At 52.7% G+C, this 19,746-nt stretch overlaps 7 protein-coding genes across 9 annotated transcripts; 4 read left to right on the plus strand and 3 right to left on the minus strand.

The window, feature by feature from the left end:
* The first annotated feature begins 189 nt into the window (after window positions 1-189).
* LOC6616182 (translation initiation factor eIF-2B subunit beta) lies at window positions 190-1,845 on the plus strand. The gene is made up of 5 exons (XM_002040511.2): window positions 190-361; window positions 419-505; window positions 575-1,031; window positions 1,111-1,496; window positions 1,565-1,845. The coding sequence occupies exons 1-5, from the start codon at window positions 306-308 to the stop codon at window positions 1,635-1,637; spliced, it is 1,059 nt and encodes a 352-aa protein (XP_002040547.1). The 5' UTR covers window positions 190-305; the 3' UTR covers window positions 1,638-1,845.
* LOC6616183 (phosphoglycolate phosphatase 2) lies at window positions 1,736-3,017 on the minus strand. The gene is made up of 2 exons (XM_002040512.2): window positions 2,538-3,017; window positions 1,736-2,443 (listed from the first exon to the last, which is right to left on the minus strand). Exons 1-2 carry the CDS (start codon window positions 2,925-2,927, stop codon window positions 1,916-1,918), a joined length of 918 nt encoding a protein of 305 aa, XP_002040548.1. The 5' UTR covers window positions 2,928-3,017; the 3' UTR covers window positions 1,736-1,915.
* A 662-nt stretch (window positions 3,018-3,679) lies between these two features.
* LOC6616184 lies at window positions 3,680-7,247 on the plus strand. Of its 2 annotated transcripts, XM_002040513.2 has the most exons (4): window positions 3,680-3,771; window positions 3,856-5,299; window positions 5,874-6,455; window positions 6,537-7,247. In XM_002040513.2, the coding sequence occupies exons 2-4, from the start codon at window positions 4,574-4,576 to the stop codon at window positions 7,110-7,112; spliced, it is 1,884 nt and encodes a 627-aa protein (XP_002040549.1). In that variant the 5' UTR covers window positions 3,680-3,771; window positions 3,856-4,573; the 3' UTR covers window positions 7,113-7,247. The 2 variants fall into 2 exon arrangements, with proteins under 2 accessions (XP_002040549.1, XP_032581800.1); XM_032725909.1 differs by lacking the exons at window positions 3,680-3,771; window positions 3,856-5,299 and adding an exon at window positions 5,769-5,801.
* Window positions 7,172-9,487, minus strand: LOC6616185 (WW domain-binding protein 11). Its single transcript, XM_002040514.2, has 5 exons — window positions 9,230-9,487; window positions 9,048-9,173; window positions 8,886-8,983; window positions 7,640-8,823; window positions 7,172-7,565 (listed from the first exon to the last, which is right to left on the minus strand). The coding sequence occupies exons 1-5, from the start codon at window positions 9,291-9,293 to the stop codon at window positions 7,373-7,375; spliced, it is 1,665 nt and encodes a 554-aa protein (XP_002040550.1). The 5' UTR covers window positions 9,294-9,487; the 3' UTR covers window positions 7,172-7,372.
* Window positions 9,488-9,606: 119 nt separating this feature from the next.
* On the plus strand, window positions 9,607-13,175 carry LOC6616186. Of its 2 annotated transcripts, none has more exons than XM_032725907.1 (7): window positions 9,607-9,784; window positions 9,865-9,970; window positions 10,028-10,123; window positions 10,287-10,796; window positions 10,857-10,952; window positions 11,038-12,223; window positions 12,296-13,175. In XM_032725907.1, exons 1-7 carry the CDS (start codon window positions 9,677-9,679, stop codon window positions 12,636-12,638), a joined length of 2,445 nt encoding a protein of 814 aa, XP_032581798.1. In that variant the 5' UTR covers window positions 9,607-9,676; the 3' UTR covers window positions 12,639-13,175. The 2 variants fall into 2 exon arrangements, with proteins under 2 accessions (XP_032581798.1, XP_032581797.1); XM_032725906.1 differs by having other exon boundaries at window positions 9,608-9,757; window positions 9,835-9,970.
* On the minus strand, window positions 13,155-16,118 carry LOC6616187 (activating signal cointegrator 1 complex subunit 2). The gene is made up of 6 exons (XM_002040516.2): window positions 16,028-16,118; window positions 15,580-15,904; window positions 15,355-15,515; window positions 14,691-15,293; window positions 14,348-14,626; window positions 13,155-14,272 (listed from the first exon to the last, which is right to left on the minus strand). The coding sequence occupies exons 2-6, from the start codon at window positions 15,694-15,696 to the stop codon at window positions 13,225-13,227; spliced, it is 2,208 nt and encodes a 735-aa protein (XP_002040552.1). The 5' UTR covers window positions 15,697-15,904; window positions 16,028-16,118; the 3' UTR covers window positions 13,155-13,224.
* On the plus strand, window positions 16,055-19,723 carry LOC6616188 (putative ATP-dependent RNA helicase SoYb). The gene is made up of 4 exons (XM_002040517.2): window positions 16,055-16,361; window positions 16,421-18,685; window positions 18,755-19,066; window positions 19,130-19,723. Exons 1-4 carry the CDS (start codon window positions 16,080-16,082, stop codon window positions 19,445-19,447), a joined length of 3,177 nt encoding a protein of 1,058 aa, XP_002040553.2. The 5' UTR covers window positions 16,055-16,079; the 3' UTR covers window positions 19,448-19,723.
* Window positions 19,724-19,746: the final 23 nt, after the last annotated feature.

Raw genomic sequence — 19,746 nt, forward strand, 5'->3', positions numbered from 1 at the left:
CGGCACCTAATAATTGTGATGCATCAAATTTACAATACAATATTTCAAATATATTGCCAAATTGGGGGATTAAATAAATTATTTTAATGAAATGCAATAAATAAAAACATTATTAATTTTCAAGTTCATTTTAAAAATATTACTTTTTTGAGTTCATCACTAGCATCGAAAGCACGTCTGTCCGCCTATCGATAACACCGCTCGGTGTGGCGATTTCGTAAATAGTTTTCTAATTTAATAATGGTGACAGTTGGCCACTTTAGTTAACAATTCATAATTGCAAAGACCAGAGACGCCAGGACACGATGAAGGAACAGCCGCTAAAGGAGATCACCCAGCTGATCCACGCCATCAAAGTGGGGTAAGCCGTCGGTTGGCAGGCACTGCGATTCATTTTACAGTGGCAAATATTCTGCAGGCTGGTGGAGGGATCCTACAACATAACCAATAAGACGCTGGACATTTTCAAATACATCATCATGAGCAAGAGCTGGCAGAACGCCGAGTGAGTTGCAAGGGATGGCACACCAAGGATAACACATTAACTGATAAACAACTCCCCCTCATTTGACAGTGCTCTCATGCAGATCGTACGCGACCAGTGTAAGATCCTGCAGGCAGCTCTGCCCCAGGAGACGGTTACCTCGAACATTGCCAGGCGGATACTCAAGCTGACTCGCGAGGAGTTCGACCTGTTGCACGCCAAGGTGCAACACTTCGCGGACGACTCACAGGCCTCGCTTTCGCTCCACAAGCTAGTCACGCAGACCAGCGAGAGCAACGTCAGCGTAGATTACTCGGTGCCTCAGCATGGATTGCGGGAAGCGCTGCTCGACCACCTCCAGGAGGTGGAAACGGAGCTGGAGACCAGTTCGGAGAACATCTGCGTCCAGGCCGAGGAGCACATCCATTCGTCGGAGATCATCTTGACACTGGGTCATTCGCGAAGCGTCGAGAACTTCCTCAAAAGGGCGATCAAGAAGCGACAGTTTCTCACCATCATCGTAGCGGAATGTGCGCCAGCCTGCCGGGTTAGTTGAGTCTCTTTATGGGACGACAGTATTTGGGGCTGTATAGATGCGGCTAAATGTAAGTACATGCCTTTTGCAGGGTCACAATTTGGCCGCCAGCTTGGCCAGCGAGAAGAATGTGGAGATTGTCGTGATCCCAGATGCGGCCATCTTCGCAATGATGTCGCGCGTCAACAAGGTAATAATCGGTACGCACAGTGTGCTGGCTAATGGAGGACTCAGAGCGGCATGTGGAGCGTACACAGTGGCCCTGGCCGCCAAGCATTACTCAGTGCCGGTCATTGTACTGGCGCCCATGTACAAACTCTCTCCACTGCATCTGTGCGAGCAGGACGCCTTCAATATGGTTGGCTGTGCGGAGGATGTGATACCCTACGATTCGATTCCAGCGCGCGAAGCCAAGGTATACAGTCCCATGTTCGACTACGTGCCTCCGGAACTGGTCACCCTTTTCATATCCAACACGTGAGTAGTGCTCTTACCGGCCTTTCGACCCTTTTTTATTGCATATATTGGATTCTTCTTTTACTCAGCGGTGGCCATGCCCCCTCGTATGTGTATCGCCTCCTTACGGAACTGTATCATCCCGAAGATTTGGAGATTTGAAATCGTGTTTGTCTCCTTGTTTTAGCAATTCTACCAATAAAGTCTACAGTATAATCTACAGTAGCAAGCCCATTTCGAATCGATACGATTCGGATTGATTTAAATGCACCAATTTCGTAGACATTTATAAACTTTAAAATTCAACAATGATTATATCGAATAAGCAATAACGGTAGATCGGTTTTCGATTAAAGAACACACTACTTTATCTTGCGTTGATATTGCTAATTTCAGGTAGCACGTTTCTCGTAATTTCCCTGCGGCACACGATCCCTAATCTATTTTTGAATATTTTCAAGCAGCTGCGTGAAGTCGGCCAGGCTATCGGCATAGTAGTCCGGCTGGGCTTCCACCGGGGCGTTCAGCATGTCCTCCTTGGTGAGGCAGCCGCTAAGTACCAGCAGGGACTGGAAGCCGCAGGCCTTGCCGAACTGCACATCCTGCACCAGGGTGTCCCCGATGAAGATGCAGCGCTTGCAATCAGGAACATCGAACATTTCGCCAAACATCTCGCCCAAAATGGGAGACGGCTTGCCCAGGACCGTGGCCTCGCGTTGCGTGTAGCGTTTAACGTGCTCCAGGAAGTCAAAGAAGCCGGCCACATTGAGATTCTCCGCCAGTGGCATGATGACATCGCTGCCGCCGGCTATCAACTGGCAGTCGTCGTTCTCCTGAAGGTGCCTGATGGCCTTCGCCAGCTCCACGTACGAGAGGTCCAAGTGGATGTCGAAAAGCACAGCGCCCACGGGCTTTTCAATGGCCAGGTGATCCACCAGCGACGCGGCCGTCAGGTGCTCCTTGACTTGCTGAAGGAGAATGAAATGAAATTTTAAAGTCACACGGAAGCTCTTGAACTAAATATATTGTATATATATGTGTTAGTAATAACCTTCCCCTTACCAGCGATTCAAACTCGATGTTGTGTTTACGCAACGTTTCGTTCGCTTCGAGTGACATGAGGGAGAACACCCGCTCCCCCGGCTTGTGCTTCTTCAGGTACCGGACAATGGTCTTCACCGGATGGACGATGTCGTCCTCCTGGACGTTCTTGGCGCCGATGTGGCGAAACTTCTCCATGTAACCCTCCTCGGACCGGAAGCTGTTGTTCGACACGAACTTGATCTGCTTGCCGGCCGCTTTCAAGGCATTGACGGCGGCTCCCGTGTTGGGAATCCAGCCCACCAGGAGCCAGACGACGCCATCGCAGTCGCTGATCACCAAATCGAAGGAATCGATGAACTGCCGCTGCTCCTCGAGGCTGAGCTTCAAAATGTGTCGTGGTGGCGACATGGAAATGTGTGTTGGTTTGGATGGTTGGTTTTTTGGCTTACAGGAACGAATGGGATGCTGGTTGCGCGCGCACCGAAATTCCACAGCCGACTGACTGCCATTGCCGGCATTTAACCTTCAATGTCAACGCATTGACATTGTTTCCCCGGTTCCTCGGACCCGAGCCCACCCAACCCTGCCCTATACAACCCTATGCCTACGTACATACGTGCTAAGTATCTTTTATTACACGATTTAGCGAACCGAGCGGAGTGGCTGGTCCGATAAGATTCCGTATGTAAATATAAGATCTTCTGTGTGGATCGCGGCATAAAAGACTCGTGCGCCTCGTCTATTTCACATTCCCATCTGCCGGACAGAGCAATAAATAGTCCGGAAAAAACCTACGTCCATACATATGTATCTCATTTGCTTCCTAGTTGTCGGTTTCACAATCAAGCGTAAGCGTGATTATACCAAGTTTATCCTAAGGAACACCTTATAAAATGAGTCTGCTGTCTTTGACAATTTTGGTTCTTCATGCTTTTTAGCTGACATTTAAATTTAACGGAAATAATTTAGAACCATATAGATTATCGAACTAGTTCACTGCAAGTGACTGGAATATATTGGTCTCGAAATAATTGACAGCCTTATTATTGAATTCAATTTTATGCAATCAAACCGAAACCACAAACCCAAAATGCCTGTTAAAAAAACTTAATTAAATTTCAAAGGTTTGGCATGATATAAATATTATATGTATTTGGCGATTCACATGCCTCCTTTTCTTCCTTCCAATTGCATTTCTTATGTGTATTTCTTTCTGCGATGCACGTGATTGAAGGCGACTGGATTGACATATGTAAGTATTGATCGGTGCATCGGCCTTTTGTTGTTTACACCCATCGCAAATGTTGCTGTTCGCTCAAGCTTATAACTATTGCAGGCACAAACATGTACAGTGAACACTCGAGGAATGAGCACGCTTTTCTCAGTTGGAAAAGCAAAGGTACAGTTGACGCATGGGGTAACTAAGCCTGAATGATATGCACATAGTATGATGACGATCGCGAAGACAACAGAAGGCCTGTCGCCCTACGGAGGTCCCACTGTGCTGGGCCGCAGACCCTGGCCACACATGTCAACACCTTGACATTGATGGCTGCGGCATTTGGCCAGCGGAAGCGGCGAGGGGCAATGGAAAGGGGAAGGCGGGAAATGGAAAAGCCGCCGGAACGGAGGAAACCGCAAATGGCCAATAATTCAAATTCAAATGCAACATTTCAATCGGCGGTGTCCGGAAGACGCTCGTGTCCATGTCCGCGTCCGCGGCGGAGAAGGAGAAGGCGAAAGAACGGGCCAACGAGGCGGGTACTTGATGTGCGAGCGCGTGTGAGTCGCGTCGCTTGGGGTTCGGCTGGGTTTTGGTTTGGTTTGGTTTCGGCTGCGGCATTTTGGTATATCGCATCACAAGTCCAAATCGATTGCCGGGCCAGCTAGTTTAGTTAGGCGTCTCCCTGATAAGATACGAAAGTACGAGTTGCGAACGCTTGCGGAGAATTCCGCCAGAAGAAAAGCACATTCGGGCACCTGAGCTTGGAGCAACTGTTCCCGGCGGTTATACAACCAGACAACTAGTCAAGAAGTAAAGAAAATTGCCGAAAATGTCTGCCCTGGCCAATGGTGGAAAGGAGGAGGATCTGAAAATTCTGGCTCAGCTGAAGAGCATCGAGCAGATCAACGAGCAGCGCCGCATATTCCTCAACAGCACGATCAACGAGGAGGTGCCGGAGGCCACAAACGGATCGACGGTTCGGGAGGAGGACCTGGAGCAGAATCTGAAGGGCTTGGACGAGCCGCAGTCCACGAAGATGCCCCCGGAGGAGGTTGCGAAGAAAACGCCTGATGAGGTCCCAGCCCAGGAGCAGCAGAAGGAACCCGAAAAGGTGGAGCCAGCCAAGCCTGTGCCCCCCAACACGCTCACCCTGAACGTGAAATACGCCACGCTGCCAAGTCCCAATGTGGTGACCCTGCGATCCCCAATCTCGCCGCCCCCCAAGCCGCCTATGCTGGGCCGCACCCGCAGCACAGGTCCCGGCGATGGCAAGGGTCCAGGGGGCAATGGAGCTCTCTCGCCCGACAGCTCCCTAATCCGCCAGAGCTTTCCCGAAGGCGTCATCACGCCCAGCAAGCCGACAAAGAGCCCTGCCACGCCCAGCGAGGAGGGCCCTTCGACGACCGTCTCCGCCCGCCACTACGAGGGACTGATCGAGGAGCTGAGGTGTCCCGGCTGTGCCGGCGCCATGAAGGCGCCCATCCTGCTCTGCAAGAGTGGCCACAGTGTCTGCGAACAGTGCACCCGCATTCTGCTCATGTGCCCGCTCTGCAAGGTAAAAATTGACGTCAGCTCGCCGAAAGTGTTGTTCGGTTATCAATATCATATTGCCCCAATGTGCTCCTTATCTAGTGACGTGCAAATATACATTGGTATAGACTAAGGAAAAGCTACTCGCAGATTGCCATCATCGACAGGCGAAGGACAGAAAGATCTCCCGTGGAGATTACTTTATTACCCAGCCGACCGATGGTGTCTAATCAATTTTCAAGTGCAGCCCACTATCTGCACTACAAGTGTGGCTATAAAAAGTAAGCCCTGTCTTGCTCTAGGAAATGTGTACCATCAGTCCGCAACCTTCTAACTATCCAACCGAATCTGAAATCCCAATTCCCATAGATAAACTTGTATGCTCGCTAGCCAATGGACAAAATAAGTACATCGAAAAGCCCGTGTCATACTATCACTATGATAAGTATGATAAAGTGTATAGTTTCTGCAACATCAAGTTCTTTCCATCACTGCTTGAATACTAGGAAATGGGGCATATGATATGGGTAACACACATCGCACTCGAACTTACACACTAATTGTATGCCAATGCCAATGCGAATAACTTTATCTTGCAGGAACCCTTCACCACCTCCCGATCGCTGACCGTGGAGGCGCTGTGCGCCAAGGCGCACTTCCGGTGCGGACACGCTTCCGGCGGCTGCCAGGTGCGGATGCCGGTCGTCCTGCTGCCGTGGCACGAACAGCAGTGCATGTACAAGCCGATGAAGTGCTTCATGGGCCGCGTGTGGGGCGATTGCCGCTGGCAGGGGCGTGAGGTGCAGTGGAAAGAGCATCTGGAGGAGGAGCACGACGACCGCCTGTTCCGGTCAAGCAGCGCCGATCTGGAATGGAACCTGGCCACGCGGCGGAAACCGCTAACCGGCTACTACGTCTTCCAGGCGCACGACGAAATGTTCAACTTCTACGAGATCCACGATCGCCAGCGCGTACTGTTCACCATGACCTGCACGTCGAACCGGCGGGACAGCAAGTACAACTACGCCTACGAGGTGACAGTGCTGCAGCCGGACAACGAGGCGCTGTCCATGACCCAGAAGTTTCCCGTGCACAGCGAGTACGACAAGGATATCCTGATGGAGGGCACCTGTGTCAGCATTCCGCTGACGGAGCTTAACCGCTTTCTGGATCAGGACAAGGTGAGGAGTACTTAGCAGCACCATATGCCCAGCAATTTACTAATCTAGTTATTTTTTAATTATTCGACGACCACCCGGCAGGTTCTCCACTACCGCGTGAGTGTGCTGGCGGTCAAGTCGCCGCGTCGCGCAAAGCCACCTCGCCAAAGTCTGCCGCAGCCGGTGGACCTGGAACAGGCCCCGAATGGAGGCGTCAACGTGAAGAGCGTGCCGACCAACATGATCATTACGCGCACCTACAAGGAGGCCATCGGCGAGGTGGCCAAAGCGGATGTGGCCAGTCCGGACTCGGAGGAGGATCCGGCTGCCGCCGACGGCACTGGGGCCATTGGAACCGACGGAGCCGGCGGCGTGGAGCTCGAGCGCAAGTGGGGCACACCGCAGCTGCACTTCAACCGGAAATATCTGCGGAACACTCTGAACGACGCCACGCCCGCGGAGGACGAGCTGCGTCCGCTGGCCGCCGATCTGCGCAACGGACATGGCGACGACAAGCTCTCCCAGTGCAGCAACAGCACGAGTTACACGAAAAAGGTGTCGGATTCGCTGCGAAGAAGCTTCCGGGCACTCAAGGCGGATATCGTGGAGCTGCGCACGTTCAGCAAGAAGGCAGTCAGGGCTGGGTCAAGCTCTCCGGTCCAAACCAATGGCAAGTAGTCATTCCGTGTGTGTGCCTCTTCTAATTCGTCAACGGCCAACAGTTGAAAGCATGTAAATATAGCAAATGTTTTAATCTATTGTATATGTACTAAAACCGAAATAAAAATAAAAAAAAACCAATTATACTCCACACACGTTCGTTACTTGAATCTCAATCCGTAGCGAATGAAACGAGTATGGCTTGGTATTGGTTTGGTTGACACGCTTTATCTAGGACTTAGACTACTCAGCTACTACTACGCGACTCCTTTCGCGTGCTACAGCAAGCCCTGCATCTCGTTCATGAACTGCAGATAGGCGTCATCCTTGGTGGGCGGCTTGCTGTGCACCTCGGAGTGGGCGTGGTGTCCATCGTTGGCCGCGTGCCTGGGCCTCGCCGTACGGCGCTGATCCTCGCGCTTCACTCGCAACGTGGACGGTACAAAGCGGGTGACATCTGCACTCAGATTCCTAATGAGTGAGTAAGAAAGGAATATTTAGCAATGGCAATTGGTTCTACTGCGCCGTAAAGTCATCGAACCCACCTGATTTGTGGCTTGGCTGTAATGGTGGCCACACCCTTGGCTGACTCCTTCGGTGCACCTGCGCCGCCTCCCTGTTTATTGTGGTGCGCGAGGCGCGGAGGCAGGCCGGGCGGCGGTCCTGGCGGCATCCTGATGCCCATGCGCGCTATTGGTCCCAGGCCATGCGGTGCCCTGGGTCCTGGCGGCGGTCCAGGTGGCATGCGTATGCCGAAGCCGGCACCCGGGTGAGGAGGTCGCATGGGTGGAGGTCGGTACATTATGCCCGGTGGCCCAAGATTTGGAATGGGCGGTAGGTGAGGCAGCTGTGGCGGCGCAGGCACCGACGACGCTGGTGGCAGCGGAATAGTCGGCAATGTGGGCGCTGTCGGAGGAGCTGGAGCGGGCGCTATTGATGATGATTTGACTGATACTGGCTTGGTCGGCACTTCGGGCATCTTTTCATCCTCATCCTGGTCATCGTCGTCCTCATTGTCCGTACTGCTGGGGGTTTTCTTATCGGAGTCAGATGCTCGTTCCTCTAACTTATCTATATCTTTCCCATTTTCCTCCTCCCGCTTTTTGTCGGCCTCGTCCTCTTTAGCCGTCAGTTTTCGGTGCTTACGCTTGTGCACATGCTCCATTTCTTTCATGAAGTCGTCGATATTTTGGTTATTTGGCTCGGCGGCTTCGCTGTTCTTGTCCTTGTCCTTCTCCTTGTCCTTGCCCTTCTTCAACGACTCTGGCTCTTCCTCCTCGCCCTCACCATCGTAGTCAGTATTTCCCTCGGCATCGGAATTGAGTTCGGATAAGGCAAACAGATCTGGCGGCGGTCCCGGCGGGACACCCAGCCAATCTTTTTGCTCGTTCTCCTTCGATTTCTCCGCTTGCGCCTCGCTGGCTAAATCGCTATTTCTGGACACGCCTGGCGGAGCACCTGGCGCATAAGGCGGCAGGGCCATTGTCATGGGCGGTGGGGGAAGGCGTATGACAACGGATGCGCCGAATCCCGTCACCACCGATCCGCCAGTCGTTTCGGTAGATCCGCCTGGCATGGCAGACACCGGAGCGGGCAGCGGAATTTCGTCAATTTGGACGCTCTGGGCGTGCTTAACGCTTTCGTAGTACTGCTGCTTCTTCAGGCGCTTCTTCTCGTACTCCACCTCCTTGCGCTTGAGGTCCGCCCAGTGCTCCGGCTCGTCATTGTGCTGGAAGATGGATTTTTGAGTTGTTAGGTGGACTACCCTATTATAGAGCGAGTTCGTCTTACATAGAGTCGCATTACGCGGTCGAATGTCTCCTTCAGCTTTTTGCGCTTGTCGCGCAGCACCTTCTCGTTTAGCGGCGATGGTTGCAGAACGTTGTACTCTGCAAATTGAAGGCGCTGCATGAGTGGCTGAGGCGAACCCTGCTTGCTCAATGGTCTACTCACCCATCTCGTCGATCTTCTCCATCTCCTCAAGTATCTGTGAAGGATCCTTGTTCTTCAAAACGGCGGCTCGCACCATTTGGCGCTGTTTCTTGTTCTTCTTGAGCTCCTTCTTGCGGGCCTCCTTGCCTGAAAGATGCAGCTAGGTGGGTTCAACATATCGAGCTGAATAGGATCATACTTACGCGCCTGGTCCGTGGGATTCATGTACTTTCCACTCTTCGTGGTGTTTATGGAGCGGCGTCCCATTTTGCTGGCGATTTGTTGTGACTGCAACTAAATAAAAGACTTCACCTAACCGCCGGCGCTTCAATGTCGTTACCGGCGTTTTTCTCCTGCCCAACGTCACAATTTGCTCTTATAATATCACTTTAAATTTATTTATTTATTTATTTTTTCGTTTGCAGCTCGATAGGCCGATAGGCGCGTGGTCCGCTGATATCGATAAAAACAAAACAGTAAGCACTAGGGCTCGAAGTGTGACAAAATACATTTGGCGGGAAATAGCTAACAACTAATACGCTCAAGCGTGTTCTTCGATGTTTTCCATCACTAGCAAGGATTAGAAAAACGATAGACGATTATTGCCGCCACATAGTTAACGCAGCTAAAGACGCGAAATTGCCAGTGCAATGGCATTCGAGAGCTCTAAAAAGCTGTTAAAGATTCCTGACGAAAGGATGAATGCACAGTGGAACAATAGTGGCGTACAGGTAGGATGTGCACCAGTCGCCAGCCAGGTCAGTCAATCCTAATCCCATTTGGTTCTTTTCATGTAACCGCGTGCAAGGCGTCCCATGCAGAAATCGCACTCAATCAGATACCGGACGCGTTGATATGCATTTCAGACGATTTCCGTACCTCCACGCCGGGAGAGGGTCAGGAGGTCGTGGAGAACCTGAACCGCCGCAAGCTGCGGGCCAGAGGTAATAACAATGTTGTCTGGTTGACACCTGCATTTTCATTCCGATTTCATGCCGCAGGTCCTGGTTCCATTCGAGATGAGAGAAAGATCGCGAAGTTGGCCGTGAAGCGTCTCTGGCCAGACTGCGAGGACGACGAGCCGAACGCCAAAAAAGGTAAGTGGGTCTGGTTATGGGAATATGGGATATGGGGCAACCCAGGCTAAATTCATGCAGGCACCTAGCTGTATATTTTAAGTCATCCCATTAACCGGCCTCAAACTTTCCCGCTATCCGCAACATTGCCGTTTACATAGCTTCTCTTGCCGTTGTTTTTCAGCACTGGAATTCGAGCAACTTGTGCCGATATACGATAGGAACATAACGCCGCTGCCTCAAATCGAAAATAGTCAAAACCGCAAACAAAATAACGAATTCGATTTCGCATTCGAAATGTCCGCGCAGCCGAGTGCCAAACCGGAGGACATGCTGGTCGGCCTGTTCCAGGACTGCAAACTGGAGAAAGATGAAAGAGACGAGGCACAGATTGGCTGCGACCAAGCGGCCATGCCGGCCAGTCAATCTGAATTGGCACTGGTTCATTTGAAGTTGCCGTGCAAGACGCCCCAATCCCAGTCCCAGGTGGAAATCCATCAAAATGATTCAGTTGCGACCGCCAACAGCGACAGCGGAAGCATAATACTGGCGTCCGATGATTCCTCAGCTACGCCGTGCAGCTTCCTTCACTCGTCCGAGCTCTGTAACTCCTCCGACTTCGAGGAACTTCGCAAGGAGTTCACCGAGGACTCCTCCCACATCGATCTCTCACTTGATTCGGCCAGCAGCAGTAGTGAGTGCCGATCACTGAGTAATAACAATAACAATAATAATAACACTGCGAATGCAATAGATCCTAGTGCCACTGAAACCGACATGAAGACACCCAAGCTGGGCGCGAAGCGCAGATCGCCGGAGACCAAGGACCATGTGTTGGCCAAAAAGATTTGTGAGTAATAGTATATAATTGATCTGCAAGCTCCTAAGGTTGCAACTGCCCTAGCTAAACCATTTACTAAATTGCTACTACGCAGCTTACCAAAATCGGGACGAGATGAACACCTCGAATCAGCCCGTGGTGACGCGCAGCGGCCGTGTTGTGGTGTCACGTCCGAACCAGCAGTTTGACTACTCCTCCTCCTCGAAGGACGATGGCGAGGAGGACTCTGACGAGGTGTCGCTGGATGCCGACGACGATGAGTATGAGGAAGAAGATTTCGATCAGCTTCAGTGGACGGACCGCAAACGGCGTAGCTTTAGAAACAGCAGCTTGGCCATAAACCCCGAAGGCAGCCTCTCGTCGCCGGAGTCAGTGCCTCCGATGGTCTATGTCGAATTGGGCGGCAAAGTCGTGATCATTAGGGACAAACCACAGCCCAACATCGTTCTGGAAGACGATGAGGAACTCAAGACGCAGATGCACAAGTTTTTGGGTCTGATGCCATCACGTCGCAAGCTCTTCGATCCGGCTGAGTACAATATGGATCGGGGGGATAATGAGATGGATGTGTACGTACCGATCAGTATTGTTACCAATCCATCTCTTAAATCCTCACCAAGTCCAGGTACTCCATCGGCCAAGCCACCAATGTGGCCGGAAACAACGCCGACATCCACTTGCTCCAAGTTAAATTTATCCTATTCTACCTACACACCGTCCGAGAATGATCTCCAGGCTAAGAGCACGGATGACTTTATAACCCAGGTCAATTTGGACTGCTTTCAGGAGAAAACGCCGGGCTTTATCAAGGAGCCCATTGATCTAAGCGAGCTACCCAGCCAAAAGCAACTAGCCACCAACTGCCGCCGACACAGGAGCTGTTTAAACCGCCTGGAGCGGCACCCACATTTCTACGGATTCGTCCAGTCGATCAGACTGAAAGTGCCGATCAACATGTGCCATCCGCTGGCCATCAGCTTCCGGCGGACCAGTTTCCAGAAATATAAGGTGGCACTGGCCAAGATTCTGTTCAACATGTTCAATCACGCGATCTTCCACTGTGGCCTGCAGGTGCCCATTGTTTGGAAGCACGCAATGAAGAAGCGCTCGAAAGGCGAGCTTGGCATCGACGCCTTCGGCAGGCGCAGAGCAGAGATCCTGCTTCTGCACAGCATAAACAGGACGGCCGAGCTCATCAATCTAATGCTGCACGAGATGTGCCATGCGGCGGCTTTCCTGTTTAACCGGGAGTTGGGTCACGGCGACAACTGTCGCAGATGGTAAGATCACCCTTTTTACACATTGAATGTGCCTTCACTAATCTGTGCCCTTCGTTCTATTCCATTCCTCAGGGCCTACCAGGCGAAGATGGCCTTTCCAGAGGTGCCCGCCATCACGGAGTGCATTCCTAGCTTCATGTATACGTGCAGCATGTGCAGCCGCTCCTCCTACGCCTCGGCCGACTTCCAAGCGTACAACATACGCTGCTACTACTGCCAGTTCGAGGTGAGCGTGAAGACCGTAAACAAAGCGAACTTGTACGAGGGCACCCGTTCCGATCGGACGATGACTCCGTTCAAGTGCTTCATCCGTGACAAGTATTTGAAGCTGGGCGAGGAGGGGGGCGCCACACACTCATCGAAGATGGCGCTACTCAACGAGCAGTTCGCGAAGATGAAAGCCGCGACGGATTAGCTGCCAGCTGTCTAGCTGCTGGCACACAACTTGGAGAATATATATTTTATAAGTACTATATGAACAACCATGGAAGGCCCCATCAAAATGGAGCAGCCTCCAGTGAAAATGAACCCGCTGTGACCTACTTTATACCTACACTTTATACAAACTTCTATAAACTGTACAATGGCGCACTACGGGATGGGGTATCCACGGAGCCCCAGAACCCCGAGAAGGCGTTCGGCACTAGTCTACGTGTTAACTAGTATATATTTTTATGTTAACTAACAAATTACATGTGAATACTACTACAGTAAGTCCCGTCGGAACGCTGGTGGCTATTGAATAGCGACATGCTACTATTCTTCAACGAAATCAAACGAGAAATCAAAATTTAAAACAATTTAATATGGGAAACCATCATTAGTCGCATGTTTTAATGGAATGCGTTGTTTGTTTTTTTTTTTTTTTGTGAAAACGTTCTGTTTGCCAAATTCTCTGTTATCGGCATCCCAAAAATAAAAACGATTCAAATACAAATACAGATACACCAAGTATAGATACTTTTATTTCAATCCACATCCTCCATCGAGCTGCGCTGCGCCTAACCCATCATGCCCTTGCTGCGCTTGAAGGCTGCTCCTGCTTTCCGATTGTGGTTGGCACGAGAGGACTTGTGGGCCTCCTTTTGGCCACGGCTGCGCTGCGTCTGCTGGGACTGCCCCTGGCCCTTGGGTGCGCCGACCACAGAGGGACTCGCTCCTTGTGCCCCACTCTTCTGGCCGTACTTGGACATCTGGCGCTGCTGGTAGCGGGCGCGAGTCACCTCTGGATTCTCGCAAAAGTCTCTGTTGGTGGGCTTCGACGGCTCCGATTCCGAACGGTCGCCGGAGCTCTCCTCGTCGTCGTTCTCCAGCTCATCCTGTGCCTTGTGCGCCGAACTGGCGGCGGCTTCCTGGAGCCTCGCGCGCAGCAGACTCACTGGCGGCGCTTGACCCTCGTTCTGAGCCTCGTAGCTGTCGTCGTACTCGTCGTCATACTCGCCCCTCTCGAGCGTGGTCTCCTCGACCATGGCGTACTTCTGGTAGTGCTCCTTTAGCTGCTTCAGGTCGCGCTTGTCGTCCAGCAGCTGTTCCGCATTGCGCGGCGCGCCCGGCAATCCCTTGCCCTGCTTGATAATGCACTCGGGCTGGTCCCGCGTCAGCACGTCGTAGCGATCGCCGTCGTGGACGTTGAAGTGCCGCAGGCCCGTTTGGCGTTGCTGTGTGTCCTGCGGGTCGGGCGGAATGTACACCTCCTGGCGGTCCATCTGCGCTAGATCCGGCGGCAGATTGTCGTCCAGAATGGCGGCAATGACCTGCTCGCTGTTGTCGTAGCGGATGAGGAGGCGCCTTATGAAGCCACTGCCCAGATCGGGCAGCACTTCCAGCACGGCGGTGACTTCCAAGTCGATGTCCCTTGTCGTTCCGTTGGCCGTCGGCGACGCCTGTGGAGAAGTGCGCGAGGAGTCGCCGTTCTTGAATTCCTCGTCCCGGACGTTGCTCGTAACTTGGACAGCGTCACTGGCCATATCGTCGGCCATTATGCCGTTGGGGCAGCTGGTCAGTGCCTTCTGGTAACCGGACACTACGAAGTCCACCTCGTAGTTCTTGCTGGCGATGCAGAGATGGCGAATTAGAATAACACAGGCTACTGGTACTGACCACTGGGCAAGGCAGACAACTCACATATTTGGGCAACGTTGGATCAGCAGCTTCATGTCGTGCTCCAACGGAAACTGCCGCTGGTAGTCCACAACGAAGTTCTGGGCGGACAGGCACTCCTGCATCACTTCCACCAGCTGCTGGCCTCGTCCCAACTCCATCTGCAGGCTGACCACGCCACGAATGATGAAGATATATTGCTGGCGCGTCTCATTTAGCCAGCGCAGCGAACTCGCACCCGGGTTCACCATGTAGATGTTCTTGTACAACATGGGCACAGTCATGTCATAGAAATTGGCAATGCTGCGAATACGAAAGGGAAGGCAATAGAATCACACGGAACACGGATGCTGCTGATGATAGTAACCTTGGCGCCAAACGCAGCTGTTCGATGGTCTCCAATAGCTGGGGACAGAGGAGCAGCAGCAGGCGCAGCGTGTAGGCGCAGTCCATGGCGAAGAGCACCACATCGTCGTAGGGCGTCTCCAAGTCGACGTCCAGAGACGCCCCGCCGCCAGCACCTTCGCAGCCCTCGTTCTCCACCTGGATCTGCATGCTGAGGAAGGCGCTCTCGTAGAAGGTCAGCGCCTCCTTCAGATCCTTTAGGTACTCCGGCTGCACTTGCAGCACCTTGTCGAAGATCTGGCGCAACAGTTCCACGTTCTCCGGCTCCGCATCGCCAACAGCGATGAGCAGATCGAAGAGCAGTGGCACAGAGATCAGGTAGTTGCTGTACAGCAGGCTGCCGTGCTGCTTCGGGCTGATCCACTCCGAGTCCGATTCCTCACCGGTGCACAGTCGCATTATCAGACGCACGACGAGATCCAGCAGCTCTCCGTACAGCAGATGGGCCTGCTCCAACTCCTTGTCCCGGCTGGCATCCGTCTGTCTGTAGTAGGGATTGGCGCGCTGCAGGAATGTGACAACGGCCGCCATGGCCGACTCCTCGTACACCATGTAGGACCAAAATCTGGCGGGGATCAAGTGCTAATATATCTTCGGTATACTGAACGCAACATGATGTAGCTTACTCGTGCTGCGTCAGGCTCAGCAGGAACTCCATGTCCGCGCGGAAATTGTTCGCCGCAAAGGTCCATTCCTCCAGTGCAGCTCCGGATTTTAGGCGTCCATAGGAGCTCAACATGCACAAATAGCTGGCAAAGGGCTTCTCGCGCCGCACCCAGTGCTCGTCCTGTCACACAAGAACACATATGCATAGTACTATCGGACGGAGGTGCACCAACATGTCCACTTACCAGCGCCGGAACGTTCCTGCGCACCCCATCCTTGCCAGAAAGTGCAAACTTGAGTTCGTCCAGCGGTAGTTTCTGTGGGTTGCAGTTGTTGTTGTTGCTGGTGTCGTTGTCCAGCATCTCGCCCCCTTTGGCTGACAAAACTCTCGAATTTCGTACAATAACAAATAAAATGCAACTTAAGCGAATTTCGTGCGACGCAAGGTGGCAGCACACTGGTAAGGTGGCGCACGCAGGCTCAGTTTGTAACGTCACAAGCTGCGAACAAGAGTTGCCAGACGATCGGAGTGGTTCGATTATCGATATTCAGTAGTAATCGAACTTGAAGCTGAAGCGACAAAAGAAGAAGAAAAGAATTCAGTTGGTTTAAAATTTCCAAAGCAAAAGAAGATTCTCTCCGGTGAAGTGGAAGGCGATAAAAAAGCCATTAGTGCGCAATTTGTTTATTTACTTGCCGAAGCGCTGCCCATGACCTCGCTAGCCGTACATATCTTAGGCGCAGCATGAAGCCAATTCGAGATCTCCAAGTGCCCAGCTTCCAGGTGGTGTCCGGGGTAACCACCTTCACGTACGCCAGTCCCACATCTGGAGCAGCCTCCCTCGACTTTCTGGCGCACACCCTGCGGAAAAGAGAGGCGAACACAGGAAAAACCATTTTGATATGTCAGCATAATCGCGAGGCCGAGCGCCTGAAATTTGATCTTGCCGAGCGGGATGTCAACACTATTCTCCTTCCACCGCATGAGGCAATGATCGGTCAAGTGCTGCTCCTCTGGTCCAAGGGGGTGAGTTTGAATCGGCGCACTAATATTACGTCAGCAGAGGTTATTGCTCCCCTTTCCAGTACATCAACCAAGCTCTAATTCTGTGCGATGACATGCTCGAGCATCTTGGAGTAGTCGATGCGAACCTGGTGATCCACACAACGCTGCCGGAACTGAACAAGTTCGAGGAGCGTTTGAAGTGGCTGAGCATATCGGCGGGAAAAGCCGAGATGTTGGTCATAACTCCGTGCGACGAGGAGAACGAAAAAGAAGGCAAGGGAGAGACCGAGCTGGAAGTCGTCCAGCAAACAAAGCCACTCAAAGTAGATGCCCTAAATTCCAAGCAGCTTCCTGAAATGAAGAAAAATACGGCTCCGACATCATCGCAGGATTACAAGGCGGAGGCGGATGCTGCAACTCCAGCGACAATCCCAAACGACAATAAGGAGCAGGAGATATATTTAAGCGTGGAGGATGCTACAGAAAAGCTCCTGTTGTCCACAAGTCCCGACACTTCCAATTCACTGGATAAATCGCAGCTCGATCAAGCTTCTTCTGAGTTGGGAAACACTGTTCCGGCGACAGTGGACGCATCCTCTCCAGCCGCTGCTAACGCCCATGCTCCTGGAGACTCTCCTTTCGATACTGAAAATCCAACGAAGTCTGCGGACGCCGAGTTTCAAGAGTGGGTAAAGTTGGTGCAAAACGCATCCAAAGACATGAACTTGCCGCCTCCTCCCTCTGTTACCATTGAAGAACCGTTGTCCAGTGCCTCCTCATCTGATCTTCGACACCAGATCGACACCACTTCGCTGGACTCCATTCGAATTGTGGAGGATTCGCCTGCCTCGCTAGCAGTGGTTCCCTTTTCTACAGAGGGAATAACCTACAACAACTATGGCGTTCTCGGCTGGAGTCGCCACGCGGTCGTGCCGTGCTACAACTTGGCCGAAGCGCCGGACATAAGCACCATCATCGCGCGGGCCATGCAGCAGATGGGCGTGGCTAAGTCGCGGGCGCGGGCGGTCCAGAGGTTCGCCTGGCCACATGTCTCGTCGGGTAAATCCCTGTTGGTTGTGGGCAACATGCAGGTGGGTAAGACGTGGTCCTACCTGCCCACCGTGTGCCAGCGCAGCCACGAGGATCTGCTGCGCCGGAGAGATGTTGACCGCGGACCTACCTGCATCTTTGTGTGTCCCAACCAGGGGCAGGGCAAACAGATCGAACGCTGGATGAGCACGTTGCTCCGTTCGCTGGGCAGTGCGGCGGGGTTCGAGGATGTGGTTACCCACTGGGACAAGAGCCAAGTGGCGGACATCGTCCGCCGGCTCGAAAAGCCCGTGGGAATCCTGCTGACCAGCGTGGACTTGCTGCTCAAACTGCTGACCCAGCACTCGGTCTGGAAATCGAAAATTTTCGATGCCCAGGCGGTGAAGTACATAGCCTTGGATAACCTGAACGACATGGTTCGTGTCCTGCCAAGCGACACGATGAAGCTGCTGAAGCAATTGCCCAAAATGTTCCAGCTCACCCAGAATAAGTGCCAACTGCTCGTCTCCAGCCGCGCCTGGCACACCGATCTGATGGTGCAGCACATCCTGCCTCTGATGCCCGACGTCCTCCTTCTCTTCGACGACGCCTTGGAGGCGAGTGTCTACGGCGGCGTCCAGCTGGACGTGAGGATCGTGGCGGAGGAGCCGGAGAAACTCGACCATTTGAAGGCGCTGATCGCTGAGCGCAGGAACTTTGCCAATGAGCCCGCCGTTGTGGTCTGCTCCACCTCGACAGAGGTACTCCTACTCCGCCGTAAACTGCAAGCGATTGGGGTGCATGCTCATACCTGTGAATCGGAGGCGCGCTACTCCAATGTCGCCGAGTGGCGACGCCAGTCCCCGGGTGGCCTGCTGCTGGTCACGGATGATGTGGTGCCGAGACTGAAATGCGGAAAGATCCCGCTGCTCATCCACTACAGCTTTGCCAACATCTGGACGCGCTTCAAGAGCCGCTTCAGCCTGTTCTACGCGAACCTCAAGTCGCCAATTACGCGCCCGGTCGGCCAGTCCGTGATCTTCGCCAAGCCCACTGATGTGGAGAACATCTGGAGGCTGTGCGACTTTTACATGAAGCACAAGCTGCCCAGGCCCATCCGTATGCTGGAAATCCTTTCGCAGCGACACCTGGAAGAGCCCCACGAACCGACAAGCACAAGGCTCTGCCACCAAATGGCCGCCTTCGGGGATTGCCTGAGGTACAGCTGCAGGTATCGCCATGTGATGTGGCGGCACGAGGTGCTGCCGCCGGATCACTATCCCAAAAATGGAAGGATTCGGTTCTTGGTCCTAGTTGTAAGTACTCTCGCACCGTATGATCGCTAACAAGGCTTGCCCCCCACCAACTCCTTTTCCATTTGCTAGTGTTACAGCCCCGCTGCGTTGGCGGTGCGCTTGAGCAGCCAGTTCCCCACAGCGATCCGCTTCCTCAACTTCCCGATGAGCACTCTGGGCGAGCAAGTGCAGCGCCACTACGAAGTGGAGGCGAACCGGCGCATGCACCCCAATCCCGTGCCCGGCGAGATGGCGGTGCTCAAGAACGCCAACCGCTACGAGCGGGTGGACATTGTCAGTGTGGAAAGCGATAGCTTGGTGGTGGTGCAACTGCTGGACACCTCCACCGAAAGTTTTCCCTACAACACCAGCAAGCTGTACAGCTGCGATGAGATCTTCAAGGTATGTCCATGGATGGTGGATGATAGTAGTGTGGATTCACTGTAAACTGTTGCGACTTCACAGGATTCACCCAGAGAAGCGATGGACTTGAGGATCATTGGCCTGCAGCCCGAGAGCCTGGATCGCATCTGGCCCGATGACGCGCGCAACTTGGTGCGCAAGGAGTTCTTTCGTCGCACGCACAACAAGCGGAGTCGCCTATTCGACGCCGTCGTCGAGTCCGTCATCCACCGCACGATCTTCGTTAGCAACATGTACGACGACGAGGGCAACGACCTGCTCAGCTTCGTCACCAATCGCTTTCGCTCGCATCAGGAGAAGCGCTGCCAGCTCAAGCTGGATGCGATGGTGCGAAGCTCCAAGGACTTTCCACATATGTAGCTTCTAGTTTCATCATGGCGCCACCACTGACCACTGACCACTGACCATTGACCGGCATTCTCTTGCGAAAGAAACCAGCTTCTGCAGAAAACCAATTCAATTCCTATTAGATTACGCATTTATACAAAGATTCTTCAAAATATTGTTTCAAAATTATTAATAATAATCGAGCATCGTATTCAAAGTATTTGGAGATCTTCACTTGGCATGCTCTTTTAAATGTATTCCTAAACTTGAAAAATAAAGGGCATGCGCTCAGAAGTTTTTTTTTAAGTGTACTGCGTGCTTTCCTTTGTTAC

Source organism: Drosophila sechellia, chromosome X (genome assembly GCF_004382195.2).
Source record: "Drosophila sechellia strain sech25 chromosome X, ASM438219v1, whole genome shotgun sequence".
NCBI classification, from domain to species: Eukaryota; Metazoa; Arthropoda; class Insecta; order Diptera; family Drosophilidae; genus Drosophila; species Drosophila sechellia.

What these genes read in the sequence shown, in the direction of transcription:
- LOC6616182 (XM_002040511.2), top strand. Translation starts at nt 306, where the DNA reads ATGAAGGAACAGCCGCTAAAGGAGATCACCCAGCTGATCCACGCCATC. An exon ending in ATCCACGCCATCAAAGTGGG is followed by an intron (nt 362 to 418) that starts GTAAGCCGTCGG and finishes AATATTCTGCAG; the next exon opens with GCTGGTGGAGGGATCCTACA. An exon ending in ACCCTTTTCATATCCAACAC is followed by an intron (nt 1,497 to 1,564) that starts GTGAGTAGTGCT and finishes TCTTTTACTCAG; the next exon opens with CGGTGGCCATGCCCCCTCGT.
- LOC6616188 (XM_002040517.2), top strand. Translation starts at nt 16,080, where the DNA reads ATGAAGCCAATTCGAGATCTCCAAGTGCCCAGCTTCCAGGTGGTGTCC. An exon ending in TGCTCCTCTGGTCCAAGGGG is followed by an intron (nt 16,362 to 16,420) that starts GTGAGTTTGAAT and finishes TCCCCTTTCCAG; the next exon opens with TACATCAACCAAGCTCTAAT. An exon ending in TTCGGTTCTTGGTCCTAGTT is followed by an intron (nt 18,686 to 18,754) that starts GTAAGTACTCTC and finishes TCCATTTGCTAG; the next exon opens with TGTTACAGCCCCGCTGCGTT.
- LOC6616187 (XM_002040516.2), bottom strand. Translation starts at nt 15,696, where the DNA reads ATGCTGGACAACGACACCAGCAACAACAACAACTGCAACCCACAGAAA. An exon ending in GCAGGAACGTTCCGGCGCTG is followed by an intron (nt 15,516 to 15,579) that starts GTAAGTGGACAT and finishes CTTGTGTGACAG; the next exon opens with GACGAGCACTGGGTGCGGCG. An exon ending in ATCCAACGTTGCCCAAATAT is followed by an intron (nt 14,273 to 14,347) that starts GTGAGTTGTCTG and finishes CTGCATCGCCAG; the next exon opens with CAAGAACTACGAGGTGGACT.
- LOC6616186 (XM_032725906.1), top strand. Translation starts at nt 9,677, where the DNA reads ATGGCATTCGAGAGCTCTAAAAAGCTGTTAAAGATTCCTGACGAAAGG. An exon ending in TGTGTTGGCCAAAAAGATTT is followed by an intron (nt 10,953 to 11,037) that starts GTGAGTAATAGT and finishes GCTACTACGCAG; the next exon opens with CTTACCAAAATCGGGACGAG. An exon ending in GGCGACAACTGTCGCAGATG is followed by an intron (nt 12,224 to 12,295) that starts GTAAGATCACCC and finishes TCCATTCCTCAG; the next exon opens with GGCCTACCAGGCGAAGATGG.
- LOC6616185 (XM_002040514.2), bottom strand. Translation starts at nt 9,293, where the DNA reads ATGGGACGCCGCTCCATAAACACCACGAAGAGTGGAAAGTACATGAAT. An exon ending in GAATCCCACGGACCAGGCGC is followed by an intron (nt 9,174 to 9,229) that starts GTAAGTATGATC and finishes TGCATCTTTCAG; the next exon opens with GCAAGGAGGCCCGCAAGAAG. An exon ending in ACAGCCAAGCCACAAATCAG is followed by an intron (nt 7,566 to 7,639) that starts GTGGGTTCGATG and finishes CTCACTCATTAG; the next exon opens with GAATCTGAGTGCAGATGTCA.
- LOC6616183 (XM_002040512.2), bottom strand. Translation starts at nt 2,927, where the DNA reads ATGTCGCCACCACGACACATTTTGAAGCTCAGCCTCGAGGAGCAGCGG. An exon ending in ACATCGAGTTTGAATCGCTG is followed by an intron (nt 2,444 to 2,537) that starts GTAAGGGGAAGG and finishes ATTCTCCTTCAG; the next exon opens with CAAGTCAAGGAGCACCTGAC.
- LOC6616184 (XM_002040513.2), top strand. Translation starts at nt 4,574, where the DNA reads ATGTCTGCCCTGGCCAATGGTGGAAAGGAGGAGGATCTGAAAATTCTG. An exon ending in TCATGTGCCCGCTCTGCAAG is followed by an intron (nt 5,300 to 5,873) that starts GTAAAAATTGAC and finishes TTTATCTTGCAG; the next exon opens with GAACCCTTCACCACCTCCCG. An exon ending in GCTTTCTGGATCAGGACAAG is followed by an intron (nt 6,456 to 6,536) that starts GTGAGGAGTACT and finishes ACCACCCGGCAG; the next exon opens with GTTCTCCACTACCGCGTGAG.